This window comes from Mangifera indica, chromosome 19 (assembly GCF_011075055.1).
Source record: "Mangifera indica cultivar Alphonso chromosome 19, CATAS_Mindica_2.1, whole genome shotgun sequence".
In the NCBI taxonomy this organism is placed as follows: domain Eukaryota; kingdom Viridiplantae; phylum Streptophyta; class Magnoliopsida; order Sapindales; family Anacardiaceae; genus Mangifera; species Mangifera indica.
This window is the reverse complement of record NC_058155.1, coordinates 2,998,179-3,018,166: the sequence shown is the minus strand read 5'-3', so window position 1 is coordinate 3,018,166 and position 19,988 is coordinate 2,998,179. Positions and strand designations below refer to the sequence as shown.

General features: G+C 31.2%; 1 protein-coding gene across 1 annotated transcript; it reads left to right on the top strand.

Moving 5' to 3' along the window:
* Nucleotides 1–9,165: 9,165 nt before the first annotated feature.
* Nucleotides 9,166–16,495, top strand: LOC123203438 (disease resistance-like protein DSC1). Its single transcript, XM_044619796.1, has 11 exons — nucleotides 9,166–9,188; nucleotides 9,268–9,892; nucleotides 10,054–10,344; nucleotides 10,436–10,527; nucleotides 10,623–11,487; nucleotides 11,596–11,707; nucleotides 11,764–11,863; nucleotides 11,957–12,130; nucleotides 13,398–13,925; nucleotides 15,034–15,598; nucleotides 16,445–16,495. Exons 1-10 carry the CDS (start codon nucleotides 9,166–9,168, stop codon nucleotides 15,161–15,163), a joined length of 2,940 nt encoding a protein of 979 aa, XP_044475731.1. The 3' UTR covers nucleotides 15,164–15,598; nucleotides 16,445–16,495.
* Nucleotides 16,496–19,988: the final 3,493 nt, after the last annotated feature.

The window sequence follows — 19,988 nt, the reverse complement described above, 5'->3', positions numbered from 1 at the left end:
TAAATTGAAAGCAATGTTTTAAAAGAATGCTTTCACCTCTTATTTTGATAAATGGTTTTGTACATACAATGCATTTTATATCAACTAAGATAGGGCATAAAGATGAACCCTAGATAATCAAAGAGGTCACAATTAGGAATTTGAGATAGAGATTGTGAAATTAGAAGATGAGATTTGATTGTTTATAGGATAGATGCTCGTGCTTACTAAATGTGTATCACTTACCCCTTTTTTGTTTGATCTTTTAGGTAAGAGATGATTTTGCGATTGCGTGGTGACAAGTCAATGATGAAGCGACATAAGGGGGCTTATCATTGTTTCATGTTTTGTGGATGTTATTTTGTGTTGATTTATGGATTTTGTATATGGATTTGTTGGATGTTGATTTTATGACACTTTGGGATTATTTTCGCATGAGTTCAATAATCGATTTTGGAGGAGATGTTACAACTTAGTATTAAAGCACAATTTTGAGAATCCAAAGTGTCCAAGTGTGATTAAGATAAGGCACGATTTTGAGCATTAAAATAGAATTTGAATCCATGCTACCCTGACCAACCTCGCATGCTAACCATTATAAGTAATTTAAATACCTGCAACAAAAAAAATGATTATGAGTCATTTGAATTATAGGTTTTACATGATTAAGATAAGGCCAAGGGACTTATTCCCACCCAAAGTTTACTCTTTTTTCCAAGTTCCCACATATTATCTTTCAAAAACTTAAAAACCCACCTATAGGTTGTTAAAGTTAACTAAATCAATTAGTTATGGGGTAAAATTATCATTTGACTAGTGATATTAAATAAATAAAACTATATCTCATTTTCCTCCTAAACCCTAAAAACTAGTAATTTTCCCCCCAAACTTAAGTTTTAAAAAAGTTACATTTCCCTCTTCCAAGTTTAGCATTTCTCCAACGATGAACTCTTTCCTTTCTCCTCTGATGAAGATGAATTGTCTTCGTCTTTGGACAAAGACAAAACGTCTTCATTGTCGTTGATGAAGTGTCATCATCATTAGAAAAGGAAAAAAGTTCGTCATTGGAGGGATAGGTCACTAGAGAAGGGAGAAAATTCGTTATCGGAGAAACCCTAAACCTAGCAAGAGAAAATGTAACTTTTTCAAAATTTAAGCTTCGGGAAAATTATTAGTTTTTAAGGTTTAGGGAAAAAATGAGATAAAATTTTAAAACTAATAGATTTGGTCAACTTTAACAACCCCCATTGGTTAGTATTTGGGTTTTTTAGAGATAACGAATGAAAATTTGAGAAAAGAGTAAGCTTTGGATGAGAATAAGTCTTTTGGCCTTAAGATAATGAAATCCATGAGATTGATTAGGCTATTAGAAATTTTTTGACACCTAACATTAATTATGTTTTTGGTTTTACAAAACTGGAAAATTGAATAGTTCAGTGTTAGTTCACAGAAGGACTTAAGTAATATATAAAAGATAAACCCAATACACTTAAAGATTATAATTTGGGTGAATAGTATAAGCATAAGCCTTAAGGTTTATTGAACCTTGATGGGGGTTCAATTAATCTACAAGGTTCAATAAACCTACTATATATTGGTTAGGTCCTTGTTCCAAAATTGAATACAATATACTTGCAGTATAGCTTATCCATTCAAATCATCAAGAGAGGTTTTTAGAGTAGAAGACTAAGTTGCATTGAAAGGTGATCTCGATAAGTAATTTTAATAGGTTTATGAATCAATTTGCATGGTGATCCAAATATTCCTAAAACTCTAAGGTTTAATTTAGTTTTTTATAATTTACGCATAGATCTTGAGATTATAGTTAATTGATTTATTTTATTTAGTTTATGCAAAATAAATCTTACATGTGGAACATATCTTTTAGCAAGTGACGACATGGGTGTGTATTTTGGAGGCGTGTGCAACATGTAAAACCTTTCTTGGTGGTGCATGAGAGGTGTAAAATGGTTCATTTGATGCATTGGCAGTCATTGGTGGTGCATATAGGCTTAAAGTAGGTGTAAGTAACAAGTAAAGTCTCTTAAAACCTTGTCAATGCATGTAAATGATGAATTTTATTGAGTGGCTACATGTAACTGTGTGTAATCAGTTCCTAGTAGGTGTGTGCATATATAAAGGAGCATTTGGACATATTTGTGTGTGTTAATGTCTTATGAGTACATGTGATAAGGTTTTAAAGTTTTCTTGGGGCACACAAGTTGACATGAATGGTTTTCTAAGATGCATGTGAGGGTATTAAAATGGTTAGGCATGTTAAAGGCATGTGGCAATGTGTGTGTAATAGCATGTGATAGGCATGCAACAATCCACGACGTACATGAAGGACTTATGGTAGCACATGAATAGATTCTGATGGCATGTCAAGGCATATGATGTGTTTGTAGGTCCTCGTTGAAGGTGAATTTAAGTTTTAGATTAAATAATATGATATATAGTGCTCTCATATCATTTAGGATTAATAAATTTAAGTATAATATCAATTCTATCATATGTGATTGAGTTACCACATAAGGTTTAAATTATTATTCATTGGGTTCGATGCAACAATTTTTAAGAAAGATTGTTAAAGATAATAAGGTATTATGTCTCATGAAATTTTAATAAAGCAATAATATTTAGCATCATTGGAATAATTTTGTGAGTTTTCATAATGGTAATCGCCAAAGTGATACATTATAAAGGTTTATAAAATTTTCCATTCGGTAATGATACATTATTTGGTTTTTAATACATAAGGTTAATTTTGAAAATACACTAATCATGGAACACTCAATACACCCAAAGGCGGTTGAACTTATTTAATTGACATGTGCTTTCTTACTATATAGAGGATGAACAATCGTCTAGAAAGTATATTTATCCAAAGGTGATATTTCTTTCAAAAACCATTTGTTATGAAGGTCTTCATATGGGCATGTAACCTTGTGTTTGGGGTCCTAATAACATATCATTTTTTGTGTCAAAAGGTGATTTAGTGATGATGCACCAAGAATCCTTATAAGGTGTAACTTATAAGGTTTTAAAGTTACTTTGATTATTGTTTAATACGGATTTGTGACAATACTTAATTAAAATTTTTTGGTGTTGTATCTCATGAAATTTTAATTTTGACAATATTATCTAGTCTCAGTAGAAGTTAGTGTAAGTTATCAAAATGTTTAATGGCCAAAGTGGTGCATTCATTGAAGCTTACAAAATTTCTATATTCAATGAAAAAGACATTCTTCAATTTGATAAATATAATTTCATGCCCAAATATTGTTATTATATGTGTGAAAATTAATGGTTGCATAAGGTGACTGTGAAATTACATTGGTTATGGAATTTTTAATTCACCCAAAAGTGTTTATGATTTTTTAATTGACATATGTTTTTTAATGGTTGCATAAGGTGACTGTGAAATTACATTGGTTATGAATTTTTTAATTCACCCAAAAGTGTTTATGATTTTTTAATTGACATATGTTTTTCCTTCTAATGTGAAAAAAAGTAGTAAATTTCAATTCACCCAAAAGTGGTTGTGATAAACTTTCCAAAAGTTATTTATTCTCTTTATTTGAAACCTTATGTTCGAGGGTTCTAATTGCATATCGTATTCTCTGCTCAAAAGTGATTATATGGTGATGTGCTTGGAACCCTCGTGGATAATAAGGTTTTAAAATTATTTATTGCAAATGATATTACTTATTACATCCCATCTTTAATAGACTATTATTGTGAATAATAATAATAAAGTTACAATTAAGGTGCTGACTGACTCTAACTTTAAAGAATTAAAAATAAAATTTGAATTTGTACTATTAATTAAGGATATAGTTTTGGCCTAACAAGTTTATAAACCACTTCAGCCCAAGTTAACAGCTTAATTAAATAAAAGGATTTCTATGGCAAGTGGGAGATATTCATCAGGTTAAAGTGGCTAGCTATAAAAAATTCATTATTGATTACCTCATTGGAGGTTTACCCTAAGGTTACTAAAACGTCTCACAATATTGGAATGGAGATCATGAAGGAGAACTCAAAATGATCAGTGATTATTAAAGTTTAAAACACACCATGAGTCTCACAATTGACTTCAATCTAATCAAGACTCGTACATGGTTTAAAATTAGATATAAAGCATTACCAATATGATTTCTAAACATTACTGAGTAAAAGAAACCTAAAAATGATAAGTTTCTTATAATAGATTTAGTCACTTAATTAAGACGCAATTATAAAGGAAAGAGTAAAAACAAAAAATGCTAGTCTTGTTGCCCAATAATGATTAAGGTTTTTGGATGTGAATTTGGTTAATAGATAAAAGGCTAGTTAAGTGGGAGCCCATATTTACGCTTGGAATTACGTAAACATTAAGGTTATCAATATGGATATAATGGGTATTTACTAAATTTCAAGATTCTAGGATTGTAAATGGTGTAATTGGAAAAAAATTCAATCATACATTGAGGTTATGGTGAAAAACAAATGTGACTGAATATATATCGTGTAAAACATTCAAGATGACATAGTATTTTCTTAATGAATTTCTTTATATATTTATGCCAAAGTTGCTTTTTAGGTCTCTGGACGTGAGAAAATCTACCCAAATACATTTTGAGTTTGGGGATATTCCTATTAAGAAAATGCTAAATCTAATATTAGTTTATTGTTACATCATTGGTCATAGAAAATATTCCAAAGGACATAGAATGTATTACCCCAATTAAAGTGCTAAAATGATTGACTCTAACATAGAAAAGATCTTGGGTTTTAAGACATTTGAAAGTAATCCTTTTCCTCTTTTTTAAGAAAGACGAAGTAGATCCATCTTGTTCTTCCAATACCCATAAGGTATGATAATGTCATGACTAAAATAACAGTGGGAGTCAATAATGTTTACAAAGTTCAATGAAATTTGAGATCACTTTAGAGAATATTTCTACTAAAGAACCGATAGCTAATTGTATAATAGATGAGTTAAATACAATTGGCGAAGGTGTGGAAATTCTGATGAGAAAGTTTATTATAAAAGAACAATTTGCTATCATTAAAATTTATTATGTGTGTCTCTGTAAGGGTAGGTGTCAAAGTTGTCCTATTGAATGAAAGGCTTTGTATGAAAGTTTATATGGTGTAAAAAGGCTTATCGAAAGTATAAGGAATGAAACTTTTGATATACAATCGTAAGAAGTCAATCTATAGTTGAAATTAATTTCGTGATTGTGGTGTCTCAATTTTAATGAAATTTTAATTTCATATGACTTCATAAAGAACAAATTAGACCAATATAAGAATATGAAGATCAGTGGAAGCAAATTAGTCTTTATGGTATGGTTTAATATGTTGATAGTGGCAATATAAATTTGTTCCATGAGATTAAGTCAATTTTATCCAAGACTAATGATATGAAAGATCTTAAAGATGCATAATTTATTCTTGCTATTGAGATTCATTGTGAAAGGATTCATGGACTTGGTGGCTTATCTCAAATGCATACTTGAAGCATATACTTAAAATGCTCGACATGCAAGATTGTAAGGCAAATGATATGTCTATTCTGAAAGGAGATAAGCTCGACATCAAATATTGTGTGAATAATTAGGTTGAAGGGAAATCCATGTGAAATGTCTTTGATGACAATGCTATTGGAAGCTTGATATATACACAAATATGCATAAGCTTGTTATGACTTTTGCATTTAAGATTCTTAATCTATGCCTCTCAAATTCAAGTTTTGATTATTAAGTTGTGATTTAAGAGGCAATGAGACTTCTGAAAGATCATGATTTTGGTAGTTTTAAAGATGATTGAAGATATTTTTTTGGGAAATTATAAAAAATAGGCAAAAGTAAGGGGGTTTAAGCAAAATTGCCCAAAAAATTCAGATTAAAGCAAAAATGCCCAACTTTTGTGAAATGTCGAAACTACCCATATACAAACACAACAAATTTCCCCTGTCCCCACTGTAAGTTTACTGTTCATAATAGGGAAAAATTTGAAATTTTCCCCTGTCCCACTGTCATCCCACTGTCGGCTTGATTTTTGACGATTTTCGTCATTTTCGACGATCGAAAATGACACATAATGTTAGCATATCTTCCGTCATCTTGTTTGAATCAAGTTATTGTTCATATTATTGAGATTTGAGTGAGATTTTACAGTTTGAAATTTTAGGGTTTCGATTTTGAACAATACTTAAAATGTTTTGACTCTTAATTGATTTCGTTGAATTGGTTGAGGGGTTTTGTGTTATAGTCTATGTAGATTTGATTTGTGTTGAAATTGAAGGTAGAAACGACGAATTTTGGTGGGAAATCCCTTTCGAAACGTTTGGCAGTCTGACAGTGGGAATAGTATTTCCCACTGTCGGACGATTTCTCCCACTGTTGACTGTGAGTTAGGGGGCTTAATTAGTGTTTTCAAAATATTAGGGAGTTGTGTGAGAGTCCTCATTCTACTGTGGACGTTTTGAAATTTGCCATCGGATGGGGGGAAATTTAACGTTTTCAAAATTTTAAGGGGAGGAGGAACAGGAGGAGAACTACGGGGGTCCATGTGAAATTTTACATTGAACAGTGGGCAGACCTTGACTTTTTTAAAACTATAGGGTTTATAGGAGACAAACTTTGAACGGCCATAACTTTTGATCCAGGAGGAGTTATGGGGCCTGTAATATATCAAATCGAAGCTCATTTCGAGCTCTATAATGAGAACCTGCTTTGCTAGTTGGTCCGGATGTGGAGGCCAAAATAAAACTGTTTCAATGTGTATTATGCAGTTTTATTATTTTATCAAATTTAGGATTTTCGGTTTTTATGATTTTGAGTTTGTTTGTGACCGGAATAGACTTTTTTCATATAACATTTTCAAATTTAATATTTTTAATTATGATGTGCTTTGTTAGACATGTTTTACGATGTAATTACGTAATTTTTTATCAATTTTTTGGTTTTCTCGTTTATAAGCTATTTGAAAGTGTAGTTTTATAAATTTAGATCTGTTTTTTAGATTTTCGAGTAGTTTTATAAATTTCTAAGGTATTTCATAAAACGGTGAAATTAAAAAAAAACGGAACTGAAATTTGAAATCTAAAAATTGAAATATCCTGGAATGACAACAATCGAAAAATTCTTTGAAAATCTGGAAAACACGAGTCGATATATCATAAGACGATGAAATTCGAAAAAACAGAACTAAAATTCGAATTCTAAAAGTTGAAATACCCTAGAATGGCAACAATAAAAAAATTCTTCGAAAACCTGAAAAACACAAGTTGATATATTATAAAACGGTGAAATTCAAAAAAACGGAACTAAAATTTGAATTCTAAAAGTTGAAATACCCTAGAATGGCAATAATCGAAAAATTCTTCGAAAATCTGGAAAACACGAGTCGATATATCATAAAATAGTGAAATTCGAAAAAATGGAACTGAAATTAAAATTCTAAAAGTTGAAATACCCTAGAATGAGAACAATCGAAAAATTCTTCAGAAATCTAGAAAATACGAGTCGATATATCCTAAAACGGTGAAATTCAAAAAAACCTAAAATTTTATTTATAATGCTCCTACAATGTTTACTATCAAAATGCCCCCCAATTTTAATAACATTTCATTTGACCCTTCAGTTATCTCTTTCTTTATTTAACACCCTTGTATGTTGTCTTATATCAAATCCATACCTATCTATTTTTAACATGTTATATAAATCCTTTATAGATTGTATATTATCAAAAAAACCCCATATTTATCTAAAATTACATTTAACCCCCCATATTTGTCTAACATTCTTTTAACCCTTATATTATGACATATAAACGAGACTTAACGAATAAAATTAAGTTTTTAGGCTAAGATTGATGTAAATACCTTTTTTCGATGAATAGTCTTTTTTTGAGTCGAATTCAAAAATACGAACTTCTTCCTTCAGAATGAAACTCTACTAATTGATCTTGAATAAAAATGAGAGTGAGAGTGAGTGTTTGAGTGATATGAGAAGTGTGTATAATAAAAATGAGTGAGGAGAGTTTATATAGATGAGATGAAGGGTAATTTTGGTATTTTAAAAAAAGTTATGAAATAAAGAAATATCAAAATGCCCTTACAATGTTTAATATCAAAATAACCCCCTAATTTTAATAAACTTTCATTTAATACCTCTTAGTGAGTGAGAAGGGTTTATATAAATGAGGGGAACGGTAATTTTGGTATTTTAGAAAAACTCATGGGCATTTTTGCTTAGAAATAGTAAATTTGGGTATTTTTACTTGAAAATAGTGACTTTGGATATTTTTGTTTAATGGGAGGGTATTTTGGCTATTTTTTATAATTTCCCTATTTTTTTTAGACATAATGTTATAGTCGTTGAATAGACCATATTTGGAAAACATTAAGTAGTGCAGTTTGGTCAAAAACCACCAATTAAGCTAAAGACATACAAAATTAAAAGATCTTACATTTAGAAACCTCATAAAGAGAGGAGAGATTAAGGTAAAGTTAAAAAATACAGAGTTGATAAAGTTTAAGCCGCTAACAAAAGGAATAAGACCTATAACCCATAAAGTTATGTTGAAAACATGAAGGTGTTTAAAGTATTTTGATATTTAGGATTAGTGGGAGTTTTATTATTATTATCATTGTTGTTGTTTTTTAATATATATATTTTGATGATGATTTTATTAACATATTTATTTGTCGATAGATGTATATACATATATATAGTTAAGATATAACATGTATCTAAAGATAAAGAAAATTATATTTTAAAGATAACAATTTATATTCTCTACACCAAACATTTCAAAATTTTAATATAAAAAAATAATATATTTTGAAGATAAAGAAAATTCTTCAAGATATTTTGAAGAGATTAAATGATATGTCTTCTACTGAAAGCAAGGGCTTGGTTGGAGTGGAGCAGAGCACTCGTAAGATTTTATCTTTATTGTCTAATGGCTCGAATGAAGTGTGCATGGTAGGACTTTGGGGTATGGGTGGTATAGGCAAGACAACTCTTGCCACTGTTGTATTCAATGAAATCTCAAGGGAGTTTGAAGGCTCTTGTTTTATTCATAATGTTAGGGAAGAATCAAAGAAGGGTGGGTTACGTCACTTGCGAAAAGAACTTCTTTCTAAAATATTAGATGATGAAAATGTCAATCTAAGACTTACTTTCTCAAATGAAAGGCTTCGACGAAAGAAGGTTTTTATAGTTTTTGATGATGTCACACATTTGAAACAAATAAAAGAGTTAATTGTAGATCTTATTATTTGGGCTCTAGAAGTCGAATCATTATAACAACAAGGGATAAACAAGTGCTTAGAGATTGTGGATTGACTGATGCCACCATATATGCAGTCAAAGAATTACATAGTGATGAATCTCTTCAACTTTTTAAACAGTATGCCTTCAGGCAAAACCATCCCATTGGTGAAGATTACAAGGAGCTATCAAATAGAGTGATAAGTTATACCAAAGGTGTGCCATTAGCTCTAATAGTTTTAGGTTCCTTTCTACTTGATAGAGAAAAACATGAATGGGAAAGTGCACTGGATAAATTAAGAAAATGTCCACATAATGATATCCAATCAGTGCTAAAGATAAGTTATGATGGATTAGATGATGAAGAGAAGGATTTATTTCTAGATATTGCATGTTTTTTCAAAGGATGGGAGGAAAATCTTGTGAAAGAAATTTTTCATGCCAATAGTATCTCTTCACAAATTGGAATAAGGGTTCTTATTGATAAGACTCTTATAACTATTTCAGACAACACCATAAGAATGCATGATTTGCTTCAAGAAATGGGTAAGGAAATTGTTCGACAAGAATCCGTCAAAAGACCTGGCGAACGTAGTCGACTGTGGCATCATAATGATGTCTATTATGTTCTAAAGGAAATTAAGGTAAGAACAAACAACATTATCTTTCAATTTCTATTTTTATATTATTTGTGAAATCTATTTATCTTTTTGTATGCATTAGTTCATATGGTAATGGGCTTGGGGTTTGGGAGGTATATTTATTAATTTTTTATTGTTAACTTATAATTTGATTTTGATTATAGGGAACTGATATGATACGAGGCCTAAGGTTTGATATGTCTTATATAAGAGAGATACACTCAAATTCTCATTCTTTCTCAGAGATGGATAATCTAAGATTCTTGATAGGAGAGGGGTGCAAAAATAATAAAGTGCATGGTTTTGAAGGCCTAGAATTTGATTTTGTGCAGCTAAGATGCATCTGTTGGGATGGTTACTTTAGCACATCATTGCCGTTGAAGTTCTATCATGAGAACCTTGTTGTACTTAATATGCGAAACAGCAATCTTGAACAGCTATGGTCTGGAATCAAGGTAGATTTTGGTTTCACATGACATTTTTATTTTATAAATTTCGAATATTAGATTTTCTAATTTGTGTTGACCATTTATTTTTTTGTTACAGAATCTTGCAAATTTAAAATACATTGACCTGAGTTATTCTGAGCATCTGCTTAAAATCCCAGACCTCTCACAAGCTCAAAACCTAAAGAGCGTGTGATTCTAGAAGGTTGTACGAATTTGTTTGAGATCACTCCTCCAACTGTTCCGAATCTCAATAAACTTGTTAAATTGAATTTGAGAAATTGTAGAAGCCTTATCAGTCTACCGATTGGTATTCAACCAGATTCTCTTAAAGATGTTGTTCTCTCTGGCTGCTCAAATCTCAATACTGCTCCAAGGATCTCATGCAATATGGAGCGATTGTGTCTAGATGGAACTGCAATAACAGAATTATCTTCTTCCATCAAATGTGATTCCATACTAGTTGAATTGAATCTTAAAGGATGTTCAAGCCTTGAGAGTCTACCAAGCAACTTTTGTAAATTAAAGTCTCTTAAATATCTTTATGTATCTGGGTGTTTGAAACTGGATAGATTGCCCGAAGACATAGGGAATTTAGAAAGTTTGGAAGTGCTAGAAGTTAATGGAACTGCTATAAGGAAGTTACCGTCATCCATCGTATATTTGAAAAACCTTCATGTTTTAACTTTTGACGGTTGTAACGGTCCAGATATTTCGAGCTTGCTATCACCTAGTTTGTCAAGTTTCGAATTATTGTGGAGTTTAAGTATGAATGACTGCAATATCACAGAGTTACCGGAAAACCTTGGTCACTTGTCCTCACTAAGATATTTAAAATTAGCTGGAAACAATTTTAGTAGCGTACCAGCAAGCATCATGAACCTTTCTAACTTGTGGCACCTTGACATAAGGTTTTGTAGTAGGCTTCTAGCGTTACCAAAGCTCCCATGTAATATACAAAATCTAAACGCAGACGGCTGCAAATTGCTGAAAGCATTATCAGGTTTGTCAATTCAAAGTCAGAAATATAATTACGGGGTGCTTAGCTTCATAAATTGCTTCAATCTGGATTGGAATGCTTTCAGAAACATTTTGAATGATATTCTATTTGGAATGTCTGACGATACAATTTTACGGTCAAAAGTTACAAAGGTATCACTCAGTCTCTTTCATTACCATATGATTTCAATTTCTTTTTCGTTTAAAAATAAAAAAAAATGATACTATATTAACAATTTTGGAATAAATTTTACGGTGCAGACATCATTTGACTATATCTACAATCCACGTGACTATATGTGTTTCCCTGGAAGTGAAATTCCAGAGTGGTTTAACATTCAAAGTAGTGGATCTTCTATAAAGCTTCCACGAGGTTCATTCAATCATAAGTTTCTCGGTTTTGTTTTTTGCACTATTGTGCCGTTGAAGTGGGATATGAATTTCTTTTGAAATGCGAAGGTCATTACAAGAAAATTGCTCAAGATAAATTTATAGTTGGTGGATTTAACTCAGATCATGTATTCCTCGGGTACAATTGCAATATACACAATTTTCGTGAATTCTCTTTCAATACAAAGGCCATCATCAATTTCAGTTGCATAATTTTTGATGGCTCTGTCAGGAATATAGAGAAATGTGGGGTCCGATTATTGTTCACTCAAGACTTCAAGGAACCAATAAAAAGATCCAGATGTTTCATCTTTGATGAAAAGGAAATGGAAGAGCAAGAGAAAGAGGAAGCACACTTTAAGAGATTGAAGTCTTCAAATCTTTTTAAAGGCGGATCTAGCTCAAGGTAATTAAATTAGTTAAATACCCTCTTTACATAATATTACGTGATGCTCTGTCTATATTTGCACTAATTTCATGCTTCTAAATGACTTCTGAATATTTTGTATCATATATCATTTAAATATGTCCATATGAGTTAGGAAATGGGAGTTTGAGTAAAATTCAAATCCATAATTAATGATTAATGTTATTATTGATGACTATCATGAGCAGACCTTTTTTTTATCCATTTTGTCTACAATGATGTATAAACATGCATAATTTATTAGAGTTACAAAGATTATGTTGAGGAGCCACATTTATCTTAAAATTCAATTGAAAGTTATCATTATTGTTCCATTAATCTTTTGTTTCTAAATTAGTTATATCACAATGTAAGTTCTTTTTTGTAAGTTTTCGCAAAGAGAAGACCATCAAAATGTACTCATCTAGGGACTCAAGTGTGATTTTTTATCATATTCTTTTTTTTTTTTTTTGGTAGTTTAAAGTTGAATTTTTCAGTACACAGATATTCTTTACGCACATGAGAATAAAGTAATTGTACAAATCATAAATATATAATTATTTTATTTTCTTTTAACGCCTAAATATTATTTATGTGTGATCAACTAATCACGTTTGAATGTATGATGGGTTGTAAAATAATCGTGTAAGGAATAAAATAGTTTGACCTTTCCTTCATAATTATGAATTCGCATTGATTTATTTCATATATTAATTGTTTGATCATGATTTTTTTATGATTTTCTTGTTTCATTATTGACATCAATTTGGATGTGAAAAGGTCTGCGGTGAATCCAGTACTTCTTTGAGAATGAAGTGGATTCAATTACAAATGAATCTGGTAGCTTAACTGTAATGGATTTGAATGATTTATTTCATATATTAATAGTTCCCTCTTATTGAAAATCCACTCTCTAGTAAGTATATTTTGCTGGTCATCTTTCTGCAAAAACTTACTGAAAACTTAATTGTTGATATAACTAATTTAGAAGAGAAGATTAATGGAACAATAATGACACCTTTCAATTAACCTTTATCAAACTAAAAGCAAAAATAAGGTATCATCATGTTGGGATTATTTAATAAATGTACTACATTTGTTCTAATTTAGACAATTTACTGCAATTAAAGATTCATTAAATAATCAATTACAAAGGAATAGAAGTTGAGAATAAAATGTTATTTCTTTCTTTGATAACCTTAAAATACTTCTTATTTGTAATGGATTTCAATAATGTTAGTTCTTTCTTTTGAAATTGTGACTGTAGGGAGAATTTTGAGTTGGGCACAAGTATGATGATGAGTAAAGCAATAGAGCAAGTTGTGACCAATAACAGTGTAAATTGTCCTAATAATAATGGAGGTGGTGTTTGTGCTGGTGGTGTTGCTGAAGGGAGTTTTTTGCAGCAAAGTCATGCTGGTGGTGATGGTGTTTACGGAAGAGGGGATAGGGGAACAGGCAATATGTCAGAGATGGAAAATATAGTGTCAGCCAGTCCAATTAGAGTTAGAGGACCAGGTGCAGTGGGTGGAACAGGTATGATAGGGAAAGTTGGAAATGCTTTTGGGCAAGACATTGGTGATGTCTTCCCTCTGATGTATCCTCAGCCATTTGCGTTTGATCCAAGGATTGGTGGGCCTACAGGGTGGATGGGCAATTATAGGGGCTCTCTTGGAGCTTTAACGCCTCCATTTTCTGGGATTTTATCCAGATGTACTGTAATCGATGAAGAGGAAGCACGCACTACTGAGATATTAAAATCTTCAAATTTTTGTAAAGGAGAATCCAGCTCAAGGTAACAAAATACGCTATGTACCTTCTCTACTGCATATAATTAAGAAATGCGCTTTCCATCTTTACACTATTTTGTTATTTCTTTTAAGCTTATGACTTATTTCGATATAGTTTCATCTTATCTGAAATATCATTTATACGTGTTCATATGACTTAGGAAATCTGTGTTTCATATTAAGTAATATGCAAACTTTTAATTCATGACGATTGTTATTATTAGTGACAACCATGAGCTAGGTTTTTTCTTTTTCTTTCAAACTCATTTGGCAACATTGATATACATATATATGATGTTTTATTTTAAAAGATCTTTTAAAAAACTTTATAACTAATTCAAGACCCAATTTCTTGTACGTGCAGTATATAATTTATATTTTCTTAAACTCTTTCTGGATAATTGGTTATTAAATTAAATCTTTAATTGTTGTAAATCAGAATAAATGTAGTACATTTTTTATGTACTCCCAACATTATGATTTATTATTTTTTATTAAAATTTAATGAGGTTCAGTTAAAAAGTAACATTATTGTTCCATTAATATTTTCTAAATTAAAAATCTCAAATTTTTAGTTTTTATGTAAATTTTTCAAAAAGATAACCACCAAATATACCCATCAAAACATGTTTAGTGAAGGGAGAATCTTTAGAATCAACATTAGGGTATGAGAACAAAGTAATCTTGTGAGGCATAAATATATAAATTGATTCATATATATATTTTTAATATCCTAAAATTGTATTTATGTGTGAACTGAACATGTTTTGATGTACTTGTAATTGGTTGCAAAATAATCATATATCTAGAGGCGTAGCCAAGAATATTTACCAGGCTTGGCTACTGTAAAACTTTTTTGTTGAAGATATTATGCACAAAAAGTAGCAAAATGAGTGACATTCAGCTTTTTATTTTTTCAATATTCTTCTAAAAGCATATAGAATGATTAGAGTAAAGAGGATATTGGTTGCAAAATATCAATGTCTGACAATTTTCCTGCTGGAGTTGAGGTTACTGTTAAATCATGCATAGGTTATTATCACCTGTAATGTATTAATTTCTTAAACCATTATTTAGATTATAATATGTTCTATTGATGAATGAATCTGATAGACCCCCAATCATCAAGAATTATCGAACAAGGGGCAGGAAGGGAATTTTCAGTCCGGTGGCTGAGATAAAGATAACAAATCTTGGAGATAAGCATCGTAAAGATAAACAGGGTGAAACACTTACAAGATAACTCAAAGGAGGCACAAGATAAAGATAACTAAAGGGAGGCAGATGACACACATGCACAACAAAGCTATGAGACTGATCCAACAGGCTGCTCGGCTATAAAAGGAGGGCAAAGCAGTGAAGAAGGATCATAAAGGAAAATTACAATCAATTAGGTTGAGTTTGGGGGCTTAGGCCTAGGGACCTTAGGATGTTGTAGATTGCAGCTCCAAGGTATTGGTTCAGTTATTTTCTCAACAAAGCTGTGTATTCTGGATATCTATTTCAATCAATAAATTAGTCCGTCTTTAGTCATTCAACTTCATTCAATCCATTACAATTACAAAGCATTCCAATTCCATTATAAATCACAACACAAGTCCAGTCCCACTTGCTGCTCGGGTGAAGCAGAGGTAAGGGCAGCACTTGAGCAACTCCTGTAGTGGCATCTCTGGATCAGGTACCCTTTGACTTTTTACTGTCATTTGATGTTTAATCTTAATGTTGCTATCTTAGTTTAAAACCTATACTCATGTATGATTCGGTCTATAACACGACTATAAAAAAAACAGCTAAGTTTAAATTGAAAATTTCGAGTAGAAAAGGAAGACTTATATATTACATATGTACATTGACCAGCCGATCATGTCACTCATATGGAAAATTGAACTTAATCATGGATATATGGGAATTTAACACAATAATAAATGAGGGATTATAGGGGACTAGTGTTTCAAGTAAGTCTAGAGTACTGTGAGACTAAGGCTTTGTTATTTTTTAGGTTGAAACAACTATTTTATTCCTAGCAGATGCATAGTAAATTAGCTCCCAACTGTAGGTTACTTGCAAGGTCGCATGACACATTTGCCAGTATGAATTGCTCTATTTTGTAAGATTTTTGTAGAAGAATGTTATGATTCAGATTACCCCATCATGTGTGAGTGGTAGATATTAGATTCGGTCCATCCATAATAGGTTAACCCAATCTATTACGGCTACAAAAGGCAAAATTAACCTTTTTGCCTTTGGCAGTTATTAAAGTAGCATAACTTCTATTGGGACTGTCTTTTACACTAAATTCACAGAACACTCTCTTCTCCAAAATTCTCTTCATCTGTAAGAAATTTTACAAAAAATAAGAAAACTAATCAAGTAAAGTGTGTTATGGATTCCGACAGGAGTGCATTGGATCAACAATCATCATCAAAGTTTTAGATTTTTAAATCGGATATGTTTTTTCTATGATCTTGGACCCTTTTAATTTCCGCTAACAAATCTAATGTTCTTGCCTGTCAACTTTGCACAGAAGCTGAATGTGGTATGGAAATCACAGTGGTGACCTGCATCAGCATCGATATGGGAGCACAGGCAAGTGAAATAATTTACTTTCACTTAAGAGTTTTCTGTAGAAGTATAACTTATTTGCCTTCTTCTAAGAGACATTTCCATCTGTGGTAACTTTTTTGTTACTCATCTATATTCATGAAGTGTTTGTTTTTTACCTTATTTATGATACTTTATTTAGGTCAATTTGATGTTACACGTGCGGATATGTGTACTGTAGCAGAACTAGTATAGAAGAGATAATGAGTGGTTCTTTTGGAAAAACCCTTCAATGGCTAAAGTTGGGGAGTGGAAGGCTACAACTTTAGCTGACTTCCTTAAATCAATGTTTTGCCCCAGTGTGGTATCAGCTGGGCTGGACCTGTGAGACCCTTTACTTCTGGGAGATTGACCTGTCATTGAAGATTCAAAATTTTCATATCTTGACAACCATCTATCTGAAAGGACTACCAAAGGTGGCAAGCAATGGAAAAATCAGTTTGTTACAGGCTTTTCTTCTTCTCCATGTTTTATTTATTTGCACAGAGAACGAGTATGCAGTTTTTTATTTTTAATGACTAGGCTAGTGTGTGTGTGTGTATATGTATATATATTGGTTGTGACCGTTAGTAAACGTGAAAATAGAGAAAGCCATCACAGGGAAGCTGTAATGAATAGAATAGTTTGTTATCATGTACAGATTGTGCAAAAGATTTTCTTAATATAACTTTAGACTTTTGATTCACTGTACATACAACTCTAATCAGCATTGCGCAGGAATCTTCTGGGTCTACTTGCATTTTCTAGGGCTGTGCTTATTTCATTAGGACTGTTGGTATTCCCAAGAAAGTCATCAAGTTAAAATTCTAATATCAGCAGGTTTAATTTATGAAATCATTCCTCCATTTTTTGTTGTCATTCTGGCTATTTAATTTATTACTCTATTAGCAGGGTAATCAATATTCTGCACGCTTCACTTCAAACATCGTTTTCTTCGTTTCCTCAAACTTTTGTTGCTTCGACAATCCCACCCTTCATTTCCATGTAAGTTATCTCTGCATATAAGTTATATTCACTTGCTACTGTGCTTTTGAGCCTTTCCAGGCAAGCAAGTCATTGTCTCAAAACATCATAGAGTTTTACAGTGAAAAAGGACGGGAGAAAGAACTTAAATCAGGTGCTCCATTCTTGCACTCAGTAGAAGAAATTACTTTTTTTTCTTAAGAATAGAAAGTTGAGGCTTTCATGGAAGTTAATTTAGTGGTGCAAAAGAATAATGGGTCAGATGAATAAGGGAATGTATCATGAAGGCAGTGTTGTTTATGTTTCTGCATAGGTTTTTATTCAAGTCAAAAGTAAAATCAAACTGCATTGTTTTATCCCCAGAAACTATGCAGAGATGTTTAGCTTATTTTAAGTTTCATTTTAAAATGATAATTTTGGTGAATGATTTTATTTTTGTCCTAACTTGAGCCCAACTTAGCTGAACATTACTAGTTCAAATTTGATTTGATATTTAAAATAAATCAAATATTTTAATTTAAATTTAGCTTTAATTTAAATTAAATAAATTCTAACTGAATCAATTTGCAAAACCGGATTAGTTCAATTTGGATACAGCTGTATGGGCTCTTTGCTTCAAAATGTGCTAACACAGACTTGAAATTAGATTTCAATATGGCTTTTTTTGCGGTGTAGTTTACTTTTTTATTAATCTTTTTTAATGAATAAATAACTTCTATACTGCTCGAAATTTTTTAAAGTTAAGATCTACTTCCACTGTAAACAAATACATTTACAGAATCTGAGTATTGCAGCAGCTTAATCAAAGCCATGTTTAAAAATAGAGCAATGCTATGTGTATTTATTATATGTATATATATAGATATATAATTATGTAATTAAATAATATTTTATTATTAATTTAAAATCATTCAATCACCTTAATGATATGTTATCTATCTCTATTTTATGCCCAAATCACAAAACATTGACATATGTTCTCTCCCCACAAGTCACAATAATGATCATCATCCTTTTTTCATAATGATATAGATCATACAACATAAGACATTTTCATGCATTCGCATCAAAGATCTCACAGCAATGACTGCATCTGTAACCTTATGCCATGAATCATATAACTGGTGGCTTGTTAATTGACTTCTTAATTGTTTCCATAAACCTCTATTCATTTCGTGTATTGTGCCTTAGATTACACAATTTCATGAACTTATTCTCATCAAATTGTCTTATTTCTCAATATATAAGACTTTACTGAAATGTGATTGAACAAATTATGGAGTAGTTGACATCAAGAGTTAGCAAAATTAATGAAGTATGAAAACTTCTAAAGTGAAGCCTTGAGTTCAAGACTCTGTTATACTAATATCGACTTACTTAATACAGTTTTTGTGAGTCTAATCATTGTATTTCAGGTTTATTTGTTCAAAAAATACAGGCGAGGTCCCTGGTTATCAAAAAAAAATTATTGAGTTGTATTTACTCTTTCTCAATGTTTTTTGATGGAAGAATTTCTATCCATATCCTCATCTGATCGTTATCTTGTTTGATGCTTGCATAACTAGTTACTTCTTAAGTACAAATCTCGTGCCTTTCATTAAGGAAGACTCGAGCGTAAAAAAAGTTAATTAAATTAAAAAGGCCAAAGGACTATTTCCCACCCAAATTTTAATGCAAAGACACATGTCTAGTTGTTGTTGATTGAGTTATCGAAGATGATATAAATTGAAATGGGAGGATGAAAAAAGTTTTAAAAAGTTTGTGAGGGTGACCGCAATAGAAAAAAATTGAAACCTTAGAGTTGGGGGAAGAGTGATTTTTTAAAACTTAATTTTAAAGGAAAATTATTAGTTTATCAAACTAAAGGGGGAAAATGATACAAATTTTTAGAGTTTAATGATAAAATTACGATTTTATGTTTACTTCTAATAAAAAATTTTAACAATAGTTAGCTCACAGGTGAGTATTTGAGTTTTTGAAATCTCATAGCGTGTATTTGTTTTTGTATTAAAACTTAGATAAGAAATAGTCCTTCGGCTAATTAAAAATAATAATTTCTATAAGTGAAAGGACTAATTCTCACCCAAAGATTGCTAATCTGTCAAATTGTCATCCTTTAACTATAAAAATCTCATTTACCCACTCATAGATTGTTAAAATTAATGAAACCCTAATTTTTAAAATTTTATCTCTTTTCCCCTCTTAAATCTTAAAAACTAACAATTTCTTTTTAGGCCAAATTTTAAAAAATAACATTTTTTTTCCTACGGTTTAATTTTCAATTTTCAACGTCATCGGTGGTAACCTCTTCCTCCCGATGCTTCCTTTTCCTTTGGTGGTGTCTCTCTCATCATCTCGCCTTTGTCTGATCGACTATTCAAACTATAAAGATGAGTCGTTTGAGAAGAAGATGCTGAGGTAGACCGTCGAAGGAAAAAGAATCGTCGGGAAAGAGAAATCATAAGAGATGACATGGGAGAAAGTGACCAGATATTAAAGTTAAA

Excerpts from the sequence above, each read along its gene's own strand:
- LOC123203438 (XM_044619796.1), top strand. The coding sequence starts at position 9,166 with ATGAAAGGCTTCGACGAAAGAAG. Across the intron at positions 10,528-10,622 it reads GCTCAAAACCTAAAGAGCGT|AAGCCTTATCAGTCTACCGA; the intron begins GTGATTCTAGAA and ends GAGAAATTGTAG. Across the intron at positions 12,131-13,397 it reads AAAGGCGGATCTAGCTCAAG|GGAGAATTTTGAGTTGGGCA; the intron begins GTAATTAAATTA and ends TTGTGACTGTAG.